This window comes from Camponotus floridanus, unplaced genomic scaffold, assembly GCF_003227725.1.
Source record: "Camponotus floridanus strain SB8 unplaced genomic scaffold, Cflo_v7.5 scaffold6, whole genome shotgun sequence".
Classification (NCBI taxonomy): Eukaryota; Metazoa; Arthropoda; class Insecta; order Hymenoptera; family Formicidae; genus Camponotus; species Camponotus floridanus.
The window spans coordinates 26,592-52,489 of record NW_020229769.1 but is presented as its reverse complement, the minus strand read 5'-3'; the positions used below and the strand labels follow the sequence as shown (position 1 = coordinate 52,489).

The 25,898-nt window shown below is 34.5% G+C and overlaps 1 protein-coding gene across 2 annotated transcripts; it reads right to left on the bottom strand.

Moving 5' to 3' along the window:
* Positions 1-488: 488 nt before the first annotated feature.
* On the bottom strand, positions 489-25,446 carry LOC105247792 (ankyrin repeat domain-containing protein 17). 2 transcript variants are annotated; one of them, XM_011252167.3, is made up of 28 exons: positions 24,946-25,446; positions 18,821-19,261; positions 16,604-16,751; positions 16,169-16,449; positions 13,747-14,032; positions 13,362-13,663; positions 13,013-13,228; positions 12,147-12,755; positions 11,734-11,896; positions 11,061-11,650; positions 10,239-10,403; positions 9,937-10,147; positions 9,446-9,862; positions 8,994-9,329; positions 8,603-8,764; positions 7,514-7,879; positions 7,230-7,384; positions 6,983-7,158; positions 6,768-6,900; positions 5,952-6,688; positions 5,183-5,485; positions 4,853-5,047; positions 4,621-4,768; positions 4,337-4,547; positions 3,407-4,254; positions 1,840-3,150; positions 1,352-1,543; positions 489-1,225 (listed from the first exon to the last, which is right to left on the bottom strand). In XM_011252167.3, the coding sequence occupies exons 1-28, from the start codon at positions 25,174-25,176 to the stop codon at positions 1,202-1,204; spliced, it is 9,357 nt and encodes a 3,118-aa protein (XP_011250469.2). In that variant the 5' UTR covers positions 25,177-25,446; the 3' UTR covers positions 489-1,201. The 2 variants fall into 2 exon arrangements, with proteins under 2 accessions (XP_011250469.2, XP_025268785.1); XM_025413000.1 differs by lacking the exon at positions 24,946-25,446 and adding an exon at positions 20,213-20,298 and having other exon boundaries at positions 490-1,225.
* Positions 25,447-25,898: the final 452 nt, after the last annotated feature.

Here is a 25,898-nt window from a genome sequence, read left to right as displayed (position 1 = left end):
AATGAGCGCGCTCAGCGCGATTAGACACGATCGAGAGTTCAGCGCAAAAAAAAAACATCCTTTTTTTCTACTCAGCAGATCTATTCCGAGCACACTTGAAAGAAAAAAAAAATCGATCAGATTCTTCAAAATAATAGTTACGTGTTCAAGCACAGATGCAAAAGTGGAAAGCGAATAATATCGAGTTTTCCATTTATTTTTTTTTATTTTTTTTTTTAACAGCTTTTCGTAAGTTTTCCTTGTATCTTTCTGTTTTTTGCTTATTCTTCGATCTCACTGTGCATAATTAAGTAATTAAAATTGCGAAGCAAGTATATGCAATTGTTTCGTACTCGTATATCAGTATATTATTACAGCAAATCTTTTATATGATAACACAGTAATCTCTTTTAATTATCTGGTATGAAGAACACAGCTATAGAGTAGAGTCTTTAATATAAATAATTGTATATAATAATTCATATCATCGAATCAAAAATTTTTATAAAAATTCAAATTGATTCTGAATTAAATCCTGAAAGTTAATTATCATTATCGCAAAAGCTGAAGTGATAGTGTAAAATATGAGAATGTACGTTTATGAATTTCATTGCGATGAAACTGACAAATATTCTATTCACGGTAGTTTGAAATATTGCCATATCCAAATCATTTCCAATAATAAGGACGAAAATAATCATTATTATTAATATTCAATTATTATTAAGATGTATTCTAATCAATAACTGATAGGAGCATACAACTATCCGCAATTAATATCTCAATCTGAAGGGATCATATGTCAATCATCAAATTACTGTTATTCGTTTCCATTATGCTAATTTTAAGGATCGTTTATATAGTTATTCGCAAAACGCAACCGCAAAATGATGTATCGTCATGCAATAAGTGAAATAAATTCCAACTTTTTACTGCAAACGCATCGTCTGCGTCCTTTTGCGAATAGAGATGCACAAGACTGGTTTTTATTCTGATTCTTTTTTATACTCTTTGCATTATAATTAAATTAATATATTCTAATAACAGCAGTGAATAATTAAGGACTTCATGTTTTTAGCATGATATGTAATATAAAGAATCTGGGTTTCAATAAGATTATAAATTTATGCGCCTATAAATAATTAAACGAGATTTCAAGTACTATCACTATTACGAATTGCAGAATTTCCATCATCAGGTTTTGTCAATACGATTTGGGTTTTTAATGAGTCCATTTAGTCCACGCCTGAAAATAAACGAAGTTAACATGTGTATACATAATTTCTTGCAACATAGAGCATTATCTCCTTTGAAATAAATTTTAAATATAATAAATCAAAGAAATTTTACTGAAGGTAAGAAAAAATCTTACCGGATGTTGCTTGTCTTGCACAGCATCGGGCATTCCCCATGCTGGTGGATCTATTTTATTCGGTTCATTTGGAGGGATTTCCGCCAGACCAGGTGCTCCAAATTGTCCTGGCAATAATGCCAAGCCTGGCATAAGTGATAAAGCCGCGGTATTTCCATTAGCCGGATAAGGTTGTTGAGTATCTACATGACCCTATATGTGATAAAAAATAACTTACGAGAAATTCTGCAAATTTTAAAGAGCTTAATGTACCATTTAAAGATACATCGTACATCCATGCACACACAATTTACATTGACTTATCATTGACTTATCGACTATTGCCGACCGCTTACAATATAAGATTAAAATTATCAAGGAGAGAATTTTTTCCCTGATCCCATTAAAATTCCATGAGGATTTCCTAAATTTTCCAGATACAAAAGAAATTCCGGGTTTTTCTAGGGAGTAGTCATCATGAATAATCTAATCATGCGAGGGATCATTACCTGAAAAGTGGATTCCATCATCTGATGAAGCTCAGGATCGACATTGGATATACGTTGATTGTAAGTGGAATTTGATCGGAATATTTGATGCCTATCGATACCGGGCGCCAAGTTGCAATTAGAAGGCCAACCTAATTTCTCGTTGAGCATCCAACTAATGGTATCAGCATCTCCGCCCGGACCCATGTTTGCGGCCGAGTAATTTTTCCACGTTGCTCTCTCGGTACCGATCGGTCGTGGAACCTTACGGTCCTCGATTTTCAATTGGTTCATCTCCTGAGTGACTTGTGCCGGTGATGAAGGGGATATGGCCGGTGAACCACCGTTCTCCAGACTTGTGATAAGATCCATACTACCACCAGGCTGCCCGCCAATATTAGCCAAGTGATTGGAGAAACTAATCTGACTCATCATGGGCTCCTGATGCGGCGGATAATTGGTATGCGGTGCTGGTGCAAATGGCCAACGTGTCTGAGCTGTCGTTGAAATACCAGTATTCGCCGCCGGTGCCGCACGTGAAGGCGGCTGATACTTTCCCAATGGGAAGTTGCCAAGCATTGCCAGATTGTTCGACTGTATCGCGGATGGCGGTGGTGCCTGTACGGTGGCCGTGAACATATTCGCCGGATGCAATGCCGATCCGGTGGCAGGATTAAACATCGTTACCTGCGATTTATTGTTCAGATGCAACGAACTGGAAAAGTCGGGAGCACGGGGATTCAACCTCGACATGCTGACGGTGGTGTTGATCACAGAAGTGGCTGGTGCAATGGTCTGCGCAAAGCTCTGCATGTGCGGGTGAAATGGCAATAGGGGATGACCAGCACCGCCCTGATTCTCGTTCGGCACCATCTTCAGCAGGCTAGAATTTGGATGCTCGTAACCACTGGCGTTATTCGCTGTCTTGAACAAGCCAACGTCCAATCCTGGCTGCGACGTAGAGGATGGTATCGTCGTATATACGTGGGTCGTCGGTTGGTGCGACGTCGCATTTCGCGACGTCAAGTCACCTTGAAAAACCGCTGGCCTATTGTACTGTGCTGCTGCCATGTTTGCTCCCATGTCGATACCTTGCTGGGGCATCACTGGTCTAGCCACCGCTAGACTTCCCGGTGGTTTATTCGGTAACGGATGCTCGTTATAGCTTGTTGAAGATTGAAATTGTGCAGATTGCATTGGATTGTTCTGCACGGAGCATGATACCACGTTACCGATTATATTAGTTGATGAGTTACTCGTGATACCTGACTTGCTGGAAACTGGAGAACACATCGTTGTTCCACGATATCCAGGAGCTTTGGCTGCATCCACCTATTCGATGAAATTCAAAATATATTTTATTATTTTTAAAGAAACAGTAAATCATAATTTTTGATAAAAAAGAAAAAATGTGTACACAATTACGAGTGTGACTTACAAAAATAATTAAACACGAATATAATTTACAGTGTACAGAATTTTAATTTTTCCATTAACGAGCATTTTTTCCAAGTTTTGCAAATTTTAATTATTTATCTAATCTCACATTTTTCTTTTTAACTAAGAATGAAACTAAATATTAACATACCTGGGGCGGAGAACTGTCAAACTTAGCCGCAGACGAGCTGGAACCTGTATTTGACGATACACCACCGCCCGCAACAGTCGCGAAATTCATGCCTTTCTGAGTTTCGTTCTCTCTTCCGCCCCACATCGACTGTTGCGTGACTTTGGTGAAAGTATCGTTAAATAAGGAGTACTCGAGAGGTGTGCTACTAGGTAATTGTTGTTGTTGTTGATGTTGTTGTTGCTCTTGCATCACAATTGGAGTTGTGCTACGAACAATTTGTTGCTGTTGTTGCTGTTGCTGCTGCGCTGGCGATGGCGGCGGCAACGTTTGCGTTTGCGACGATATAGGTGGTGAGGATGTCATCCGGATAGAACTAGTTGACGTAGACACGATTGAACTTTCCGAGCAGTTTGTCATCGCCACGGTACTTGTAGCTGATGACGAAATCGCGCTCGTTCCGAGCGGGTAATTCGACTTTCCGGTATAGTGACACGCTATTGACGGGACAGGCAAAGTAGGCAGTGATCGGCAGTGTTTCGGCGACGTACTGATTACAGACTGCTGTTGCTGCTGGTTGTTGGTTGCATGAACGGTCGCTGCGGCCGACATAACTGTCATGACTTGTGCACCAGGCTTCTGTTGCTTATTCACAGGTGCGACATGAGTGGATTGCATGACCGTTGTGGAACTATGGGTCGAGGCAGTGATTTCGGACAGCTTCGCCGCAAACGTTTGCGTCGTGCTAGTCGCGACGATCTTCGTCCCTGCTCTACCAGCAGTCATGATTGCACTTGTATATGACATTGTCGTCTTGGTGTTTGACGAAGAGGCCATTTGCGCGGCTACAGCTTGCGCGCGCTTCTCTGCTGCGTACATACATTTGTCATAAGTTGTTGATAAACACAAGTTGTTGATAAATGTTATATATCTTTTTCGTATTTAATTTACCTGCGGCTACGAGTCTAGGTGCTGTCGCACGTGGTAAAGAAGTAGAGAAAGCACCAGCAAGCTTAATAGTGGACGATGAGCGAAGAGGAACTAATTGGCTTACAGTAGTAGACACACTTGAAGGATATCCTGGCTTATTAACTTGGTTATTGGTTGTACTGGATGCTAGATTAGATGATTTATTTACAGATCCAACTTTTGTCTTGCATGCCTAAAAAGAAAACAATCAACTTATTAAATTATTTCACGTATATAAAGCTTACTGATTTGTCTTATATGTTTACCGCGACTGTGGAAATAGATTTGTCCCACGAAGAAGTTGTTATGACATTGAGCTTTGATTTTGGAAGCATTTGCAATATATCCACGTCAGGATCTTTGATAAGTATTGATATCAATGTATGAGCTTGTTTTGTAGCTTCAGATGATCCCCTGAAAAACAACAAATATGGTAATATAGAGTGATATTCTTTTTATTTGTATCTGTGTGTGTAAAACGTAATATTCAATGCTTACTTAATTGTGATGATTCTTTCCCCTTGGCATTTACTTTGCTTTTCTACTTCGATGTGTGCGCCTGTTGCAACACGAATGGCATTTATGTTACTGCCACCTCTACCTATCACTCGACTAATAGCATTCGGCGGAACCGATACCTTTTTGGAACGAAACGGTGAATTCATAAATCTACCCGAATCATCCGATTGTCCCCTAAAAAATTATGATGCATGTATTAAAGAATATATGTTCATTTATGAAAATAAATTTTTTTTTTCGAATTACAACACACGAAGTCTGCAAATATCTCTAAGAACTATCTTATTTTCGTATCTAAGTATATCTTACTTTCGTACAACTTCCTTCCATCCTTCTTCGCGTTTTCCGCTTTGCTTGGGACTAGTATTACTTATCTTGGTTAATGTGTTCAAAGTATCTCCATCGTATTGATTATAAGACTTTTTTCCTTTGCCAGGAACATAAGTTTCATTGCCAGTCGCTTCGAAATCTTCTCTATCAGCAGGATGCCTAGAGGATTCGAAAACTAATTGACCTTTCAGTTTTCGATCAGAATTGACGGTAGTGGATGTTCTAGTCGTGACTGAAGTTGTAGGTGCGGATACTGCACTGGTAATATTAGTCATAATTCGCCTATAAAAATTATTATAAATACTTAACAAGCTATATTTACAAAAGGATAATTTTTCAAATTTTTCTCTCAACAGAATGTCTATTCGAAACATGTTCAAAAATGTTCTAAAGATTTCTTCAGCTTCCAGGTTTATTCAAAATTCATTTTTATTCGAAATTCATTTTTTGAAATACATATTACATATATTTTTTTTTGTAAAGAATACTAAATATATAAACGGAGGTAAATATAATGCATAACTAAATGAATTATGCATTAAAATGCACGATTCATTAGTTTGACGACTGATTTTTTCAGATACAAAAGAAATCCCTAAGAATTCCAGATTTTCTATGTTTTTTCCAGGAATAAACATCCTATAATATTCAATATTATTTTCTGATAGGTCTGAAAGATTATAAAAAAAATTATAAAAAAAAATTATAAAAGAAATTTAAAAAAATAATAAATAAGAGATTTACTTACTTTTCTGAAGTATTATTTTGGGACTTGGTCGATGTTGCCGTGTTTTGAGATAAATTGTTATTTTGTGTAAGAAGTGCTTTAGGTGAACGCTGCGGGGATGTATTTTTATCGTTGTTACTAGGAGTATTATTCTTTTTTTTCTTTTTATCTTTCTTCTTTTCTCTTGCCTTCACATCGTTGCTACTACAACTGCCCTGACTATTTGCATCTATTCCGCTATCACCCTCCTCTCTATCAGGATCTTCTGGACTTCTGTTCATGGGCGACGGCACGCTCTCCATTCTCTCATCGCCGCCCTCGTGTTCACTATCATCCGCTCGATCGCATTCTTCGTCACCCGATTTCTTTCCATTCTCTTCCTTATCCTCGAAAGTTGTCTCGTTCTTTTTATATTCCTCGTGAAGCTTACGTTTCTCTTCTTTCTTCTCAAGCTTTTTCTTTTTTTTTCTTTCTCGTCTTCGCGCAGCGGCTGCCTTTTTCGATTCTTCTCTTGTCTTTTCCATGTCGAGCTCCTCTAATAGTATAGTAGCATTTTTGTTCGCCTTAGCAGCTTGCGTCTCTTTAGCCGCTCTTATTACTTTTACGCATTCTTGACACTTCTCTAAAAGTTCCTTGTCGCTAACGGTCGCTATATATCTAGTCATCTCTTGGTCACTCGGGAATTGCGTTACGTGATTCACCATCCACTTGACTACTTTAATGTGACCTTTTCGAAAAGCAGCCATCAGACAGGAAACCTGATCGTACAGAAGGTATTTGTTTAAGATTAAGGAAAAAAAAAGATTATTCTATTAATAATCAAATTTGCGTACACACCTTACGATTATCTTGCGAATCGATATCCGCATTTGCATGGTACAACAGGTCTACGACACTAAGATGACCGCCATTTGCAGCTAACCATAATGGGCTGTTTCCTTTTTTATTTTTTACTTCGACTTGAGTCCCTCTAGAAAATAAATTAGTAAATTATTAAGGATATATCCTTATGAAGAATTCAAACACATGGAGTGAATGTATAAAAAAATTACTTCGTTAATAAGAGTTCCACGAAACGGCAGTGACCTTTATCAGCAGCAATAGTTAGGGCAGTATCACGAGACGATGGGACAGGTGTTGCGTTAACATCCGCACCTTTGCTAAGTAACACGCGGCCAACCTCTACGTATCCACCGCTAGCAGCTTCCATTAGCGGTGTTAGACCCGTCTTTATAAAGAGATGAGAAAAAATGGTTATAAGAGACTCACATATATAATTTATCATTTTAAATATATTACCTTAGCTCGATGTTCAACATTCGCTTTTCGATCGAGAAGAAGACTAACAACTTCATGTCTTCCTTGGAAGCACGCAAGTGTCAATGCTGTGTTACGATTTGTCTCAATTTGTGCATTAATATCACTGCCCATATCCAACAGTAATTTAACTGCCGCTGTAAAATCAATTATATATTTTATAATCTTTTAATATTAAAAGTATAATATAGAATTGCTTTACACATACACATATATTGGTTATTGATTTATAGATAATTTCTAGCTCTAATTAATCTATTTCTTACCAGTATGTCCATTCATAGCAGCAAGCATAAGTGGAGATATACCCAATTTCGAACCGGTACGAGAATTAATTTCGGCACCATGACTGAGTAGAAGTTTTATTATATTCACATAACCGCCAGATGCTGCGAGACTCAAAGGTGTATAGTCAGAAACATTGCGATGTTCCTTATTTGCACCGCGATTAAGTAGGAGTTCGACTACTTCGTATCTGCCTCCGCTACACGCAAGAGACAATGGTGTATCTTTAGTACGTTCAGATTGTGCTTCAATGTCAGCCCCATGATTGAGCAGACCATCGACTACTTTCTGGTGACCCGCTGTTGCAGCCAAAATGAGTGGAGTAAATCCTTTCTTATCTCTATGTTCTGCAATAATATTGTATATCAGCTTCGTGTGTATCTATTCGTTTCATAAAAAAATTTACCAAGAATAAACAAGCACTCTCTTTTGCCTCTCTTTTTCTTAATATTACATATTTTCTATATTACAAATTACTAATAATTCTTAATAAAATTCTATATTTATATATCTTTATAAAATATTTTTCTATATTAAATATAAGACGAAAATAAATAATAATAACACTAATACTGCTCGTGTGTTGCAAAGCAATAATAAAAATTCTAGAGCCAATAATACGAGCTAATTACTAATTAAGGTCTAAATAAAATAAAACCAATATTAATAAGTTCATTTAATTCAATAATCACAAACGTTTCGACTTTACTTAGTATGAACGACTCTTCCTCAGTATGAAAAATAACAAAATCAACATATTAAAATCATCTGTATTTCTTTAACAATATTATTCGTATGTCGCAGAAAAGTAAGTATAAATTTAGTCAAAATATTTAATTAATATTGATTTATTAACTGATTAAAAAAATTTTTTAAATTGTTTACTAATTGCTTCGAAATCTTTCCGACCTTTTGAGAGGGATCAAAGTTGACTGAGAATCGGTTAATAAATCAATATTTTTAGATATATCTGAGAGTTCGCATGGACTATCATACTCAGTGATGTCCTCAAAATCTAATGACGGAGAGTTGCCTCCTTCATTGTACATACATATTGCATTTTCGCTTACCTATATCTGCACCACGACTCACAAGAAGATCAACGAGATCTTCATGTCCTCCAGCACAAGCTAAAGTCAATGCTGTGTCGTGATTGCTGTCAGTTTCTGAATCAACCTCCATACATGAGAATGGAGCAGGTGGAACTTGTTGGTTGGTCGTGTATCCTGTGACTATTGAAACAATATATTGTATGTTTATCAATTGATTGTATCACTAGTTGACTGAGAATCGGTTAATAAATCAATATTTTTAGATCTGAGAGTTCGCATGGATTATCATACTCAGCAATGTCCTCAAAATCTAATGATGGAGAGTTGCCTCCATCAAACTCTCCGAGATACAGCGACATATAGTCACTCGCATTTTTAGAGCAGTATTACAGTATCGTATAGTTCTCACCTGTCGCTGGATCCATTTGAAAATTTTGCGCCGAAAAATTGGAAGTTTGTTGGGCATTGGCAGTTTGTTGTTGCTGGCAAGATTGCTGTTGAGTTAGGAGAGGATATCTGGTCTTTTTACTTTTACCGGATATTGGCGCAGTATACACTTGTTTCTTATCAACAGCGGCAATATTCGAGGAGGTTGTAATAGCAGGTGCTTGAGTTTGAGTAGCGACTTGAACTTGATTAGCACTACAAGTTGTAGATTGTGTATAACTGCTTGACTGATGAGGCGGTATACTATCTATTATTCCCGTTGCTCCACTCACGGCTGGTAATGTTTGTGTAGGAAATGCTGAAATAGTGAGAGAAAATTGAGAGAAATTAAAAATCACTATAGCAAAAATTCAGTAACAGTATTTGTATTAAGTAAATACTGTACTAATAATTAGTGTACATTGAACTACTTACTTATTTGAGAGGATTGAAGCAATAATTGAGGCTGAAAGGTATCGCTGCTAATATGTTGCATACATTCGCGGAAATGTATGCTACCCTGGCGAAAACCTTCCTCGAAAGCTCTTAAACGATTTTTCAGCGCTGGATTTTGCAAGGATTGTGTACTCGTTAGTTGTAATCCCGCTGATATGTCTGCCTCTATCTGAACGCCAGCACTAGTCACTTGCAGTGATGGTAATGTAGGTAGAGAGACCGATGGTACTGACAGCACAGGACTAGTGAAATATTCTTGAGATACATGAGGACTTCCACTTTGCTGTACTATTTGAGTTTGCAAATGTTGCTGCTGTTGTTGCTGCTGCTGTTGTTCTTTGCTGTTATTCGACATATCCAATCTTTTCAACTCAAGTTTTTCTTGGTCTTCTATTGCTATAGAGAAAAAAGATGAAACAATTAATTTTATTAATAAATTTAATTGTCAAATTTAAGAAAAAAATATTTACTATCAACTGCATCATCAAAATTGATGGAGCGAAAAATTTCAAACGCATCATCAATTGGAATATCTGTGCCATCCTCCAATTTCAACATTCTTTCGTTAGTGGAGAATGTTTTAGATTTTTGAGCTCCAGTAAAAAATGCACAAGCGCTTTCTCTGTACTTTCGCATTAATTCAGGATCCATTTGCTCGGGAAGAATTTCTTGAGCCGGTTGCTATGTCAAAAATGTATGTTTTTTTAGTGTATATTAGATGTTTTTTAATGCAAACGAAAATATCGGCAATTAATAATTTAATAGCACATACCTGGCTATGTAAATGATGATGCGTAGGATGCAAATGCGACATCAATTGAGTGGGCATCAATATGCTACTCGTATTATTACCGATCACATTCGTTTGCTGTTGTGAATGAGGTTGTTGGTGAGATTGTTGTGGTTGCGATTGTGGCTGCTGGGATTGTTGTTGTATCTTATATAAAAAAAATTTTATATACATATATATATATATATATATATATATATATATTATTTTCACAAATGAATATATATATATATATATATATATATATATATATATTCATTTGTGAAAATTATCCTATGTGTTGAGATCTCTCATTGATATCATATTGAATGACATCAGAAATGGAAAATTGTTTTTGAGAAAATAAATTATTAAAATTGTTTTTTTCATTTATTGTCACTTGCATTTAAGGACAATAGTATAAAATAAAATTCACTTTTTGAAATTTATGGGTTAATAAATGTGTAATTAGAATTTAAATTCAATTTAAAAGTTCAATTCATTGTTACAGGACTGTTTGAACATTTTTAATAGAAACGTAAGATAAATACAGATAAGAATCATATGTACATTTATTTATACTATTAATCAAATGCAGAATAACAAAAAAAAATTTGACATATTTACCATTTTTACCATCTAATATCAAATAAATGATAAAAAAATTATATTAAAAAATTTATTTATTTCGATATATGCAAGAAAAAATATCTTTTCATTTGATGTTATAATTCAATATAACTGCAAGGAAATAGAAGTTTTGAATCTAGTTAACGCTTAAAAATTTACCGAACTGAAAATATATACATGGGAGTAAAAATTCACCTGCACTTGATCTAGCTGAAGTTGCAATTGTTGGTTGAGTTGCTGCAATTGTTGAACTTGTTGCACTTGATAAGAAGGATGCTGTCGTTGCTTCTGTTGATATTGTTGTTGAAGACCGGCCATTATGGTCGCCTGTGTTTGCTGTAATTTCGCCATCCCCATGCCGGATGTGGCTTTTCGTATGTTCTTCCCTTCTTTCTTGGATACAGGTTTGGCTTTTGGACGATCGCTTATAGCGGTATTTTGGCTAACGTCACTGCTTGCGGTAATAGGCGATTGAGAAACTGCTATGATGGTCGGAGAAGTAGAAATGCTCGGTGGACTGGGTGTAGCTGTTGAGGAAGTGGTGATCAGTGGCATAGGAGTAGCGGTCGTAGCAGGCAACGACGCAAGAGACAAAGGAGGCGAAGAAGGAAAAGTATCTGTAGGAAACGTTTCCATTGCATTAGAGGTAACGGACATCTTCGGATAGTGTGCACCTTGCATTCCCATTAATTTACTATCAATGTAAGCACTGCACACTAATGCTGCATCACCAGTTCCTTGGTACAATGAATTGCCGGTCATACCAGTTGTACTGCAAACTAAACCTTTGGAGCAAAACAATTATGTTGAAAGTATTTGCACGAAAATCTTTAATAATCTTTAATAAATAATAAAATGAAAAAAGTACCATGAGATGTCGATTGACCTGGTAAATCAATGTTTAGTACGCTTGGTAATAATGCCTCAGTCTCGCTAGGATCTTGTTGTTGTTGAGCTTGATTTGCCGTGGAATTTCGTTGGCTCGAAAATAAATGTCCCGCACCCTTAATGTGCAATTCTCGCTCTACCCTCTACAGAATAATTATATGATTTTAAAAGAAATATATATAAGACAAAATATAATAAAGTTGTAAAATGTACAATATTAAATATTATTTCAAGTATTTTTTTTGCTTTTTTAACTTTGTTAATTTAAGAATTAAAATAAAAAGAATTAAATTAAAATAAAAATTTTTGTATTTCGATAAAGAATTTTATCGAAAGAATACTAGTACACAGAACCTCCTTCCTCAAGTATACATAATAGTACACAAAACATACTTGTAATTCCTCAAGTATTTGTTGTTTATGAAGAATTTGTTCTTGTCTAGTATTTTTCCGACTCTCGGTGACATTTACGCCTTGTGTCGACGCTGTTGATGTTGGACTGAGACTAATGTTAGGTTCCGACAAACTCGTGAATCCTCCACTGCCTTTATCGAGAATATTAGTATCATCTTTGGTAATAGCGGTCGGTTCTCCTGCAGGTTGCGAACGAACTTGTTGCGCTTCGGCAGAAGTAAGACTCATATCGGGCATCATAGTCACTGATCGATTCTTTCTCAATAATGATTTTTGTGTATTATGTTTGAGTTGTAGATTTTGCGCTTGTTGCTCAGTGGTCTGTTGTTGTTGTTGTTGCTGCTGATGCTGAGGTTGCGTAGATGTTTGCTGAGGGTGAGGTACATGTTGTTGGTGACTTATATGCTGCTGCTGCTGCTGCTGTTGTTGCTGCTGCTGCTGCGGCTGTTGTTGTTGTGGTAATAACATAGGCCCAGAGGCAGCACTATGGGGGGCACTCATCATAATACTATGAGGATAATCCAATAATAGTTGAACAACAGCAGTATGACCACCTTTTGCAGCTTCTATCAGCATGGTAGAGTTATCCTATAATACATTAGATTGCATATTAATGAAACTTATATGTAAAAAAATCTCGAGATACTTTATCAATATTCTACAAAATGTATTGAAAAATTAATACATTATTGATGATATATCAATCTTATTGCTATTATAATATTTTAACATTCAAGTATATATATATATATATATATATATATATATATATATATATATATATATATATAGATTAGAAATATATAATTCTTTTTTTTTATTGAAATGTTTCAAATACAACATACCTTCAATTTATGAAATGGATTTGCAGAGTTTGTTAGAAGCGTTTCAACTACCGCAAGGTGACCACCAGCGCATGCCAATGAAAGAGGAGTATGATCATTGTTTGTTGTTTGTCGATTAACATCAGCACGCTTCGTAATAAGGAATTGAACTGTGCATAAATGTCCTGCTCTACAAGCCTTCATTAATGGAGTTCTACCTCCCTCTGATTCATGCTCCTATAATACAAAATAAATTGATGTAGATAATTCATACTTTTTGATTTTGACTATAGACGAAAAAAACAGAAAATTTAAAAATATATAAAAATAAAAATAATTTGTAAATCCATAATTATATTAAAAAGCATACTAGATCAGCGCCAAATTGCAGTAAAAGATCGGCAACATCAGTGTGACCATTCTCACAGGCATATGTCAATGCAGTGTCCCCCGTTTGCGTCTGAGCATGAACATCTGCTGCAGATTCCAGTAAATATCGTACAAGATCTATATGTCCTTCCTGCGCAGCTTCCATCAAAGGAGTAGATGCACCTAATTCTATATCCGCTCCCGCCTTAATTAAAAAATCGGCAACTTCCAGGAAACCACCACAACAAGCCAAAGTAAGCGCCGTCTCTTGAGTTTCCTCAGTTTGGGCATTGATGTTTGCACCTTTTTATTAATTTTATATATATTCGATTATCTCTTTTTATTCGATCATTTTTATTTATCGCTTAACAATCTATCTAATGTACCTTGACTCAAAAGTAAAGCGACCATTTCTTCGTGACCTTCACGCGCTGCCTCCATTAACGGTGTGTAACCTTCATCGTTAACTTCTTCGATGTTTGCTCCACGCTCGATCAGAAGCATAGCCAAGTCTACATGACCACCACAAGCTGCCAATGTTAATGGTGATTCAAAGCTATCTGTCGGCATATTCACTTGGGCACCTGAATCTAAAAGTAAACGAGCAACTTCCACATGACCATCCATCGAGGCTTCCATGAGAGCTGTATGCATTTCGTCAGTCTTGTGCTCCTGTAAAAAATCGCAAAAGTATTCATATTTATCTTAAATTTAAAGTTAAATAAGTAATAAATAGAGAAACGAATGGAGGATTACACGAGCTCAGACATATTCCCAAGTTCAGACAATCCATGGTGGAAGTACTGATATATGATACATTTTACACATTTTTCAATTAAACAATCGATAAAAAATGGTATCTAGGGACTAGAAAAATATGAAGTACGAGTGGGTGAATCGAAAACTGAATGAAAATCCTTTGCTTTCAGACTCATTTTTTCAGATATTCTTATTATTATATATATTATCTTTATGCTTTTAACACTTTTAACATAGAAATACAATAATATAGTATAATTTCAAAAAGATATCCTAATCTTTACTAGTTAGTAGCTAGACTATAGATATTAGGCAAGCCACAGTCTACAAGACTTCTAAAGAATAAAATAATTCCCCACTTTCTGAACAAAGTCAATGTTTTTGAAAGTGGACAAATAACGTTAAATGAATTTTTAATAAAACAACTTTGATATATTTTTTCCTAAATAATTCTCTATAGAAGATACATATATATATAAAAATAACTAAATTCATGTAACGCGAGCTAATGCAAGACGAATATGTCATAGTGTTAAATTAGCATCAACCAATCACACTATATTACCGAAATGTTTTATGAATTAATAATGGTAATTAAAGGGCAATTAACTAAATTCATAAACCTCGTCTTTTCCATTTCTCTTTCGTTTAGAAACTATGAATTATATCTGAAAAATTATGATTAAATTTTAGAAAACAGATTGTAGAAAAAAAGAACAGAAAAATTCTAAGATACATTCTAGTTGATATAATAATTTCAATTGAAAAAAAAATTTGAAATTGTGGTTTTAATCAATGCTTATGAATGCTTTTCTTTTTCTAAATAGTAAAGAATGTTTATTTGTTTGATTAGGCAATTTTTTTATCTCAATTGGTCAATCAAATGCTTCGAGACATTTGAAAATGTCAAATGAAATGTGCTAAAAAAATACATTAATTTCAATATTTGTATTAACTAAATCTCTAGTAGAATGTATCCCTAATAGAATGTATCCCTAGAAATATATAGCCAATACATACAATTCTCATTTTGATGTTATTGGTCGGAAAAAGTTACAATTTCTTTTATAGATTTTTGAATACGAAGAAGTCATGAGGATTATGATTCATGTGTTTTCCAAATTCACTGCCAGTACTGGAAATCTATTTCATATTACGTATATAGATCTTTAATGTTGTTAGTGAATTTTGCAAGACAACCGTAACATATTTTGTCCAACAAATGGAAATACACAAAAACTTCCTATTAATATATATTAATAAGAAATTTCAAATTTTGTAACGAAAATTTCCTGGTTTTCTAGGAACTATTTTATATTTTATTCTTGTTCAAAATTCCAGGTAAAAGAGAATTCTTTAGGATTTTTTTAGACACAATTTTGGACTTTCTCAGAAGTTTTTTTTATTGTGTACATTTTCTAATATTTTTTATTTATACAAAAAAAATATAAAAAAGCCACTTAAGTTTCAAGTGCTATAAATTTGAATCAGATTAAAAATTACAATGAAAAATATGAATATGAATTATCCATTCTATATTTTGTTAAGACATATTCTATATTCTATATTCTGTTAAGACACTGAATATATATATATATATATATATATATATATATATATATATATATGTTGTGTACAATATATTTTAAACACATAATTAATTCTTATCATATTTAACTCTTATCAACTGATTACAATATAAGAGCAAAATTATTAAAAAGAAAAATTTTTTTAAATCTTTAAGTTCAAATTCCATAAGAATTACGTGATTTTTTTCAAGAATAAAAAAATGCTTAAGAAATCAGATTTTCCATGTTTTTACCCTGATATAATTCACACTTGACAACTTGACTTATTGGAGAATTGCCTAAGACTAAAATAAATTATCAAAGAGAAAATTTTTAAAAAAATTCCTCAATAAAATTTCTTAATTTTCCAAGTAAAAGAATTTTATTCCATGTTTTTCTAGAAAGTAAACACCCTACATAATCATCATTTTGTAAACATGACTATTTTGTTACATCTGGAAGAAAATCAAACAATAATTACCTGATCTGCTCCAGCTTCCAATAAAAAGCGAACCATTTCTAAATGTCCTTTATAGCAGGCCAACGTTAATGCCGATTCTTTAAATTCATTGGAATGAGTATTAATACCAGCACCATGTTCAAGTAAGATCTTGGCAACTTGAACATGACCAGCACTTGCTGCTTCCATTAAAGGTGTATGACCATTCTCATTATGATCTTCAACATTAGCTCCCGCTTCTAATAAGACACGTACAACTTCTTCATGTCCACCGGCGCATCCATACATGAGAGGTGTATTACCTTCAATTACAAACACAAATATTTTGTAATATTATTCTGAACGAATTTTCCTCGATTAATATTTGCAATAGAAATTTGAAATAAATGAAAAATTAAGCACATAATTTAAAGAAATATGTATAATAAGAAACAAAGAGCTACTGTGTAATTTTACCTGAAGTAGACTGAGCATTGACATCTGCTCCATGAGCGATCAACAGACTCACGATATCTACGTGTCCTGCACTGGCGGCTTCCATTAGGGGCGTACAGTCCCCTTTGATACCACGATCTTCTACATTGGCATTCATCGCCAAGAGGACCTATTGTAAAGACATGCAATAGATGAATTTTTCATCTATGCAAAACTAATTATAAATAAATTTTATTTTATAATTGTAAAATTATAATACTAATTTCATGTTAATTAATATAATAAATATTGAATAAACAAGGAAAAAAGATTATAAAATCTAACATTAATACTTTCTGATAGCATACAAATAGTGAATCTTTCTAGAAGGATTTATTCAAGTACCTAATTTCTTGTTACTTGTATTATACTTGTATTACACTTGTATTATAAAGTAAAAAAGTTGTATAAATTCTTTTATTGCAAAATATGTCAAGATAAATTAGTTTTGTCAGAACTCATGTTTTATGATAATAAATTGGTAAAATATATCGAAAATTCAAGATTTATGGATAAATAATTGTAAATTTTAAATATAAAATCCATTTTTATTATTTATTTATCCATTATTATTATGTTTATTATTTATTTATCCATTATTATAGGATACATGCAGATTGATTTATTTATAGAGGCATTCATTAATAGAGTAATATATCAAGATAATAAAAGTTTTTAGTACATCTTATCAATCTGTATTATCCAAATGTAAATAGTAGCATATAAAAAAACTAATTTATTTCGGTATATTTCAAAAAAATTCTCACGCTTGAAGTCATAATATAGCTACAATGAGGAAATAGTGCCTTAATTAAAGTAATTAAAAAGTTTTAGCTAATTAAAATTCATTTATGAGTTTTATACAACGTGTAGCCTATAACACAAATATATAACTGCAGACTAGAAAGAAATAAATATATTACAATATAACTCTGGAATGTAAGTCCTATAAAACTAAACTATATTTACTTTTAAAATAATAAAGAGAATAAAAAGTTATAAATTATACAAAGTGTCTATTCAAATTTTGCAAAAATATATCTTGCTTTTCCAGATATTTTTCCAGACATTTCAGCTAAAAAGAAATATTTTAAAGATTTTTTTATGCAACTTTTATAAAATAAAATTGTGATGTATGCGTCTCCTGATGCTTTTCACTCATACAACAGAAAAACATTGCTATATAGAGCTATTTTAAGTGTCAAGTGTTAAATTTGCAAATGTATTAAAAAAAAATGGTTTAGATCACTTGCATAAAATTTTAATTTTTTTACTACTAAAAATAAAACAAAAAAATATATATACTGTATACTCAATCTTTTTAAGACATTAAATATATAAACAAAGACATTTATAATGTGTTTTAAATATATAATTTATAAGTTGGATTATTGAGATTGTTGACTGTTTATAATATAAAAGCAAAATTATTAAAGAATTTTTTTTCAAAAAGTTTTAATAAAATAAAGCGTTAGGTCCTAATAAAATCGCATGAAAATGATTTGATTTTTCCCAAGTACAAAACAATTCCTTTCAGATTTAGCATGTTTTTTCAAGAAGCAGATAGGCTGTATATGTATCATTAAACAATTATTAAGATATTCTTATTCTCTTATTATAATTATTAAGATATTCTTATAATTATTAAGATATTATTCAGATATTTTTGCAATATTTGAATGACTGTAACAAGTAATGCATGCATATGTGAAATAAGACAATTTAAAGCTATAATAAGATAATAAATTTGATATTATTTATTTCTTTACTAACTTTTTTGAGGTAATATGAAAATTATAATGCTAATATAATATAGTTACTCAAATTAATTATTAATATGAATTATATGATCAACTTGCGCCAAATGAAAAATACATATATATATATATATATATATATATATATATATATATAATATATATAGATACACACACACACACTATGGAAAAATATGGCATATATAATTTTGATCAAAAGAAAAAATAATTTACACAAAACAGATTTCACAATTTATCTACTTTTATTTATCACGCACCATAAGAAAAATATTGAACGTGTCCCAAATATTATATCTCTCCATAATATATAATCATGCACTTGAATAAAATATCCTTCGAAATGTCATTTCATGCAATTCAATGAGGATTGACATGGGGAATTTTTTCTTTTAAAAGGAAGAACATTATTTCTAACTCAAACCTGAGCAAGTTCGTAGTAACCAGCTGAGCAAGCTAAGGAGAGTAAACTTTCTCCTTCCTCAGTAGTTTCATGAACGCTCCGGCCCTCTGTCAATAATTTCCGAACGGTACCAACGTCTCCGTCGGTGCAAGCCTCGACGAGAGAGCGTTTTTCGTTCGGCGTACGTGGATTGTCACTACGCATACGTGTTAATGCGGCCGCAGCCTCGTCCAATGCACAAGAAACACTAGATGTTAAACGACGAAGCACTTCGTGGTCGGCCAAGTGCTTCCCATCACCCGATGATAATTTTCCGATTCCAGCTGCCTCAAGGAGTGCCTCGAGACGCGCTTGAGTTTCTGGATCCACGGAACGCTCAGGATCCTCAGGAGTCAATAAAAATTTCGAGGATTCAGGATGATCTTCGTCCAATTCAACTTGATCAATCGCAAAACACTCCACCTAAAATTGAAAATATTGCTAAAATACATATTAAACAATACACACATACCGATGCAACAAACATAAAGTTAATTATATATAATTATACATATAAAATCACATATAATTATATACAATCAATTAATATAATTTTATACTTTATATTTGTTTATATCGATCTCTCGTCACGAGAGAATCTTGGACGCATCTCGCAGTTGATTATATTATAATCGCCGAACAAAGGGACGTGTAAAATCGCATAAAATGGACGTCGATTCCCAAAAATTGATCGCCACTCAACAGATTAATCGAGAAATGCAAAAACACTCCCCCGCAAAAGACATTCTCATTCTTTCGGGCCCCCAACACACACACACACGCACACACACTCGGTAGACAGGATATTCGGTATCCGAGATATAATTTCGCGTGTTGCAGGCAAATGGCTAAGGCCGCGGGACGTCAAGTGACATTTCAACATTTTGACAGTTGACAAGTGCGCGCGTCAACGGTATCCTTCCCGGAGAAGCCGATCGCGACACCGATGCCACTTCCACGACGGGGATTCTGCGTACACTCCACCGCATACCTGCGCATCGTACACCCGTTTGTTTGCCCTCTCCTCGCCCCTCGTCGCGCGATATAATCGGCCGAAGCAGCGCGAGGACGAGCGACATTCGCGTTGACGAGGGACGTAGGCGACGTCGGGGATCGAAATTAGGATCGCTTCCACGTCATTGATGCACGGGGAACGCAAGTATGCACGCACGAACAGGGCAACCTCCGTGCGAACGCCGTTGATAGGATACGAAGGAATAATATGGTGGCTCTGCTATCCGCGATTGCCTCCACGAGTACATCGACTAGCAGCAGCACACGCACGAACGCACACGGGCGAACCGATGCACACATACACGCTATAATATACATGTACGATACGTCGCGAGATGATGTATGCAGGGAGATACGTACACAATGTGCCACGAAATACACACAAAGTGGCAAGCGGAGAGATTGGTATACACGAGCGAGTTAACTAATGAGCTTTGACAGATTGACTCGCGTCAAGACAGATACGGGGGGCTAATCGACATCTCGCGACTCGCGGATACTCGCGAGAGCACGATGTATTACGAGAAATCCGCTAGATAGCGCACCAATTGAGATGTGAACAAACGCAAGGCATGCTCGCGACTCGCACGGTATCTTATGTATTGTATATACATCGCATGCATCATGTGTATATATCGCGACAGTAGTGTGGGCGATAGAGTGTCTATTCAAATATGGAAAATAGTCTTTTAAATTTTCCTGATATTTTTCTCTAAAATTCCAGATAAAGAAAATGTTCTGAAGAATTTTTGGAAATTTTCTCAAGTTCTTTTTTATTACGCTTCTCGAGGGAAAAATATAGAGCTGCTCAAATTTCAAATGCTAGATTTGCAAATATATTAAATATACGAAAAAAAATTAAACAGCTTTCGTAAGCATTTTTCATTTCCGTAACATTTTTAGCTTTTTATCACTATATTTCAAACATAATTTTCACTCGCTCTTGCCTTGCCAATTGTTTACAAAAAGAGAAGTTTTCTAAGAAACTTTTTGTGAATCCTAATAAACTTCGACGAGACTTCTGATTTTTTTTCAGGTACAAAAGTCTCCAAGAATTTCAGATTGTTTTTTTTTTTCTGGAAATAGACATTGATATTTTTTTAAATTCCTCGAGTCCCAATAAATTTCTATAAGAATTGCCTGATTTTTGTATAAAAAAAAATCCATGAAAATTCTAGATTTCCAATATTTCTGCAGAGAGAATAGACTCTAATTTTTAAAAAAATTCTTCGAATCCTAACAAAATTCTCCTATTTTTTTATAAAAGAAATTCTGAGAATTCTAGGTTTTCCACTTTTCTTCAAAAAGTAGACCTGATTTTTTTTATAAAATTCCATGAGAATTCTCCATTTTTCTAGACACAGAAGAAAGCCTGAGAGTTCCAGTTTTCCCAAGAAGTACTCTAATTTTTAAAAAAATTCCACGAAAATATTTCTCTAGCTGCAAAATTCTGAGAATTTCCGATTTTCCCGAAAGTACATACTTTAAGTATATGATAGCAGGAATATATAAGTGTACACTCATCACGCATATAATGCGTGTGTGTTAAATGTGTATACATGTGTGGTACGATAGTTAAATATATTTGTATACGGCTTCCTGCGTGGCTACGCGCGCGTTTCGTACACGTGTGCGCACGCGCGTGCTTATGCGGGGCATACTAGTTTAGAAGCGACTATGTACTTTATTAACCAGTGCCTCTATGCACGTACATACACAGACACTCGTATTTATTATATACGCTATATTCATTCTTCCCTTCTCTTTCACCTTCGTACTCGCTCAGTCGCTGTCTCGCTCTCTCTTTCTTTCTCCTTCCCGTTCCTCCTCCTCCCCCACTCTCCTCTCTTTTTCTCTTTCTCTCGTGGAACACGCAGAGATGCCAAGAAGAATGGGAATGGCATTCGAATACTGCACCTTGGTGGTCGCGTCCCGATGCTCTCTCTCTCTCATAGACATCAGGATCAAGCGAGATACATACGTTGATAATTTAGAAAAAAAAAAGAGAAAAAGAGGGAAAAATTACGAGAGAGAAGAGAGACGGAAGAGAGAACAATGAAAATTGTGCGAGCGATTCAAAATGAGAGATTCATCGATCTGACGTTTCAATATCGATGACTGTTTCCACAGCGGACAAATTATTAACGCACATACATATATTCCAATTACATAACTCTTCTTTTCCAACGAGTGAATTTTCCGCTGACGTTCATCCTTTCTTTTCTTCGTCCCTTCGTTATACGAGAGTAGCCATCTAACTCTAAAGCCGCCAGCAAAGCGAAGACATTTGGTAGCTGACTCAACATCGAGCAACAGATAAACTCTCTGTAAACTTGAAGAGGGAAGGCACATCCCAATATCTTGTCGCGATAGCAAATCCTTAAAGCTAACATCGATTAACGATAATATCGTTAGCGTTCGCTTCCTGTTGACAAATTTAATTCCATAAGATTAATCTGTTGCATTTTTAGATTATAATACGCGGTCTTCTAAATATTTACATCCCTTTAATCTGTTTAATTAATTATACTTTTTTATTAGATAATATTAAATAAATTGTGCTTGAACAATATGATCAAATCCAACTCTATATGAAGTCATATTAAATTATCCTGATTTAGCAATTTCTTTTTTGCATGATCTTAAGAAAATATACAATTTTTTTTCTCTCTATTCATCTATATATAATTTCAAAAATATCTCAAAAATTACAAAAATTTTATATTTAAAAAGACACAGATATTAGTATTAAAAAGAAAAAAGAAATCATATTTTTTTTACTCGTCAATAATGCTTTAAATTTGTTCGCTTTATACTTTATTAAAGCATTTCACAGTGTTTGCAATATTTTCTATTTTTATAGATTATAATTATTTCTAAAATATAGATAAAAAAATTAAATAGGATTAAACAATCTTATTGTTAATATGATCAGATTTAATATCAGATAAGATCAGAATTAATATGATAATTTAAATAAAATAAATTAATAACATTTTTTTAATGTTACAACTCTAATTAAGTATATCACATAGAGAGAGTGGCTTTGATTGTTGAAATAAACCATTTTAGATCACGGATTTTTAATCCCTTTTCTTCTAGATTATGTTCCCAATATACATAGAAATAAATTTAGCCACAATGTTTGATCATGCAAATCTTAATAGATTAGACTAATAATAATTTAACCGTTTTGTTGCATTTTCATTTTAGATTAGACTAATAACTTAATAGTTTTGTTGCTTTCGAAAATGATTGACTTAATTCCACGCTTTCAAACAATATATGTAATTTTCAATTGTTATGTTTCAAGCTTACTATGAATTAAAGTTTACCTTATAAAAAAACGAAAAAGGCTACACACTGTTTTATATGCATGTGAAAATTCTTTCCCTTTGTAGATATTATATATTAAATATTAAATATTTGTCTAAACACATTCAAATCTTGTCAAAAAAAATTTCCCAAATTTTTGTTCAAAATTCCAGATAAAGAGAATATTTAAAGATATTTGATGTACTTTATATAAAATAAGATTTTTCATTGTATGCGCGTTTTCCAATGTTTTTCATTCATATGATGAAGAAACACAGATTATTTACATTTCAAATACTAGATTTACAAATGTACTGACAAAATTGAATAATTTTCATAAAATAAACATTTTTCACTTGCATAACATATTCATTTCTTTGTCACTAAACATTAAAAGGAAGAATATGTATTACATATTAAATATTTTAAGACACTGAATATATGAACAGAGACAGATATATATTTATAATATATTTTAAATACCTAATTCACTATTTCACTTATTGGAGGACTGTCAACTGCCTTACAATAAAAAGCAAAATTATCAAAGGGAGAATTACCTGATTTTTTTTATTAAAAAAATCCAAAAAAATTCAGTTTTCCAGAGTAGACATCCTATAAAACAAGATTATCGAAGAATCTTTTTAAAAATTGCTCGAGATCCATTAAAATTTCATTCCTCTGATTTCTCTTGACACAAAAAAAACTTGAAGAATCTCAGGCTTTCCACATATTTCCAGAGAGTAGACACCCTAAAACTGCCAAAGAAATAAAAAATGTTTCGGGCCCTATTAAAATTTCACGAGAACTCTAATTTTTCCAAGTCCAAAAAAAAATCGCTCGAGATGTTAGGCTCGTTCCCTTTTTTCAGCGAGCGAACACTGTTATTAGTTGAACAATGTTTCCCATTCTCGTCGGTATCTTACGGCGATATTGCACGTTTTAGCGGAAACCGATCGTCTCGACTATGACACAGGACACGGGCTCGTCATCTCGTAGTTTTTCTCATCTCGACGAGTCCGTTCCTTCACACGTATATATGTACATTGCACACGTACCATGCACGCGAGTGTAAATGTACATATGCACGGAATTCGTACAAATACGTACCTAGAGATACACGGTCGTATGCGTGTGTGTTCATGCATGTAACACGCGCCTGTGGATCGTATAACGTGCGGATCATTACAATCGATTCAACGTAACAGGAGCGTACACTACGTAAGTCGTCGATATTATCGATACACAATAATATACTCTCTACACAGAGAGAGAGAGAGAGAGGGGGGGGAGGAGGCGAGGAGGGAGAGGGGCAGGGGAGGAGCGAGAGAAAATTACAGCAAGCTCTCCACATGTGTGAAGCTTGGAAAGAAGCTAAAACCAATTGAAAATTTCCAAGCTTCGACGTGCGTATCGCGGTACAATTGCCCCGACAATGACACGAAGATGATGATGTCGATTTCGAGACGTCGAGCGAGAGGTGACGTTAGCGTGGAGACGACGAGGACCTGCGTAAAATCAGACTGGCAGAAGGATATTTTCGCACGAGTGACATTCACGAGAGATACATACTTACGTACCTACGCTCTACGTATGGACAAACATTTCTCTCTTTTTCTCGAGCCTTCTCATACCCTCTCTTCCCCATCCGTCATTCTCCCTCTCGCTCCGCCTCTCTCTCTTTCTTTCTCTCTCTCTCTTTCTCTCTCTTTCGCATCCTGCTTACGAATATAGCGCATACGGATCGTCTTATCACTCTGAGAGTCTCGTTGCTTTACCTCGGAAACGCTGTCCTCCTCGCTTTCCGACGAGTCAGTCATAAAACGTGGTTGCAGCTCGGAGAAGGTCTCGGTCTCCGACTTCGTGGGGCTCGAATTCGACGATTGGGGAGTCGACGATATCTTCCCAGTCTCGTAGCGAACGCCCGTTGCCGCTGCCGTTGACGCCGCAGACTGCTTTTCGTGGCTTTTCTGGCTATCCGAGGTCGTTCCCTGTACTACATTCTGCATCTTTACTCTCCAGATAAATCATATGATTAAACACAGTTACTGCCGCTACTATCGGTGATAACGCATTAACGCGCGGTCGAAGCCACACCACACCGTGCACTCGCCCCTCGTTGTTTTTCCTCCCTTATTCCCCTTCACGATTTTGTGCGCGCGCGACAATAAATCCCGATCAACGACGAACACGATCGTCGTCATTCACGTAAGCTGGTAACCGCCATTTTCACTATGGCCGACACGAGAGGAGTCCCGAAAACTATTTCTCTCTCTTCGCATGCAACGGTTGAAGCCTCTAATGATTCTCGCGATCTCCGCGATATTTCGCGAATCGCAGCGTCACCTCGCGTGGCGCGAAAATTCAAGCGACGAGTGAGCGCGTTCGCCGCGGGCGTTGATCCTTCCTGAACATTTATTTGGAAATTTCAAAAATCGAGAACTTTTTTTATTACTTTCTTATTTTTAATTATAATTTTAAAATGTTATTGTAATTAAAAATCCATCAAATTAATGATAAGTATGTGTTCGATTAATTTACGTATATTAATTTTACTTTTTCTGATATTAGATTTTATTGTAGATAACAATTTGAGAACTAGAAGATTGTTATTTGTACAAATAATAATATTAATATATTAATAATAATGATAAAGGAGTTTGTTTAAATAATAATTTTATTTTTTTTAATAATAAAGTTATTTGAGAGAAAAATTTTGAAATATTCAGTA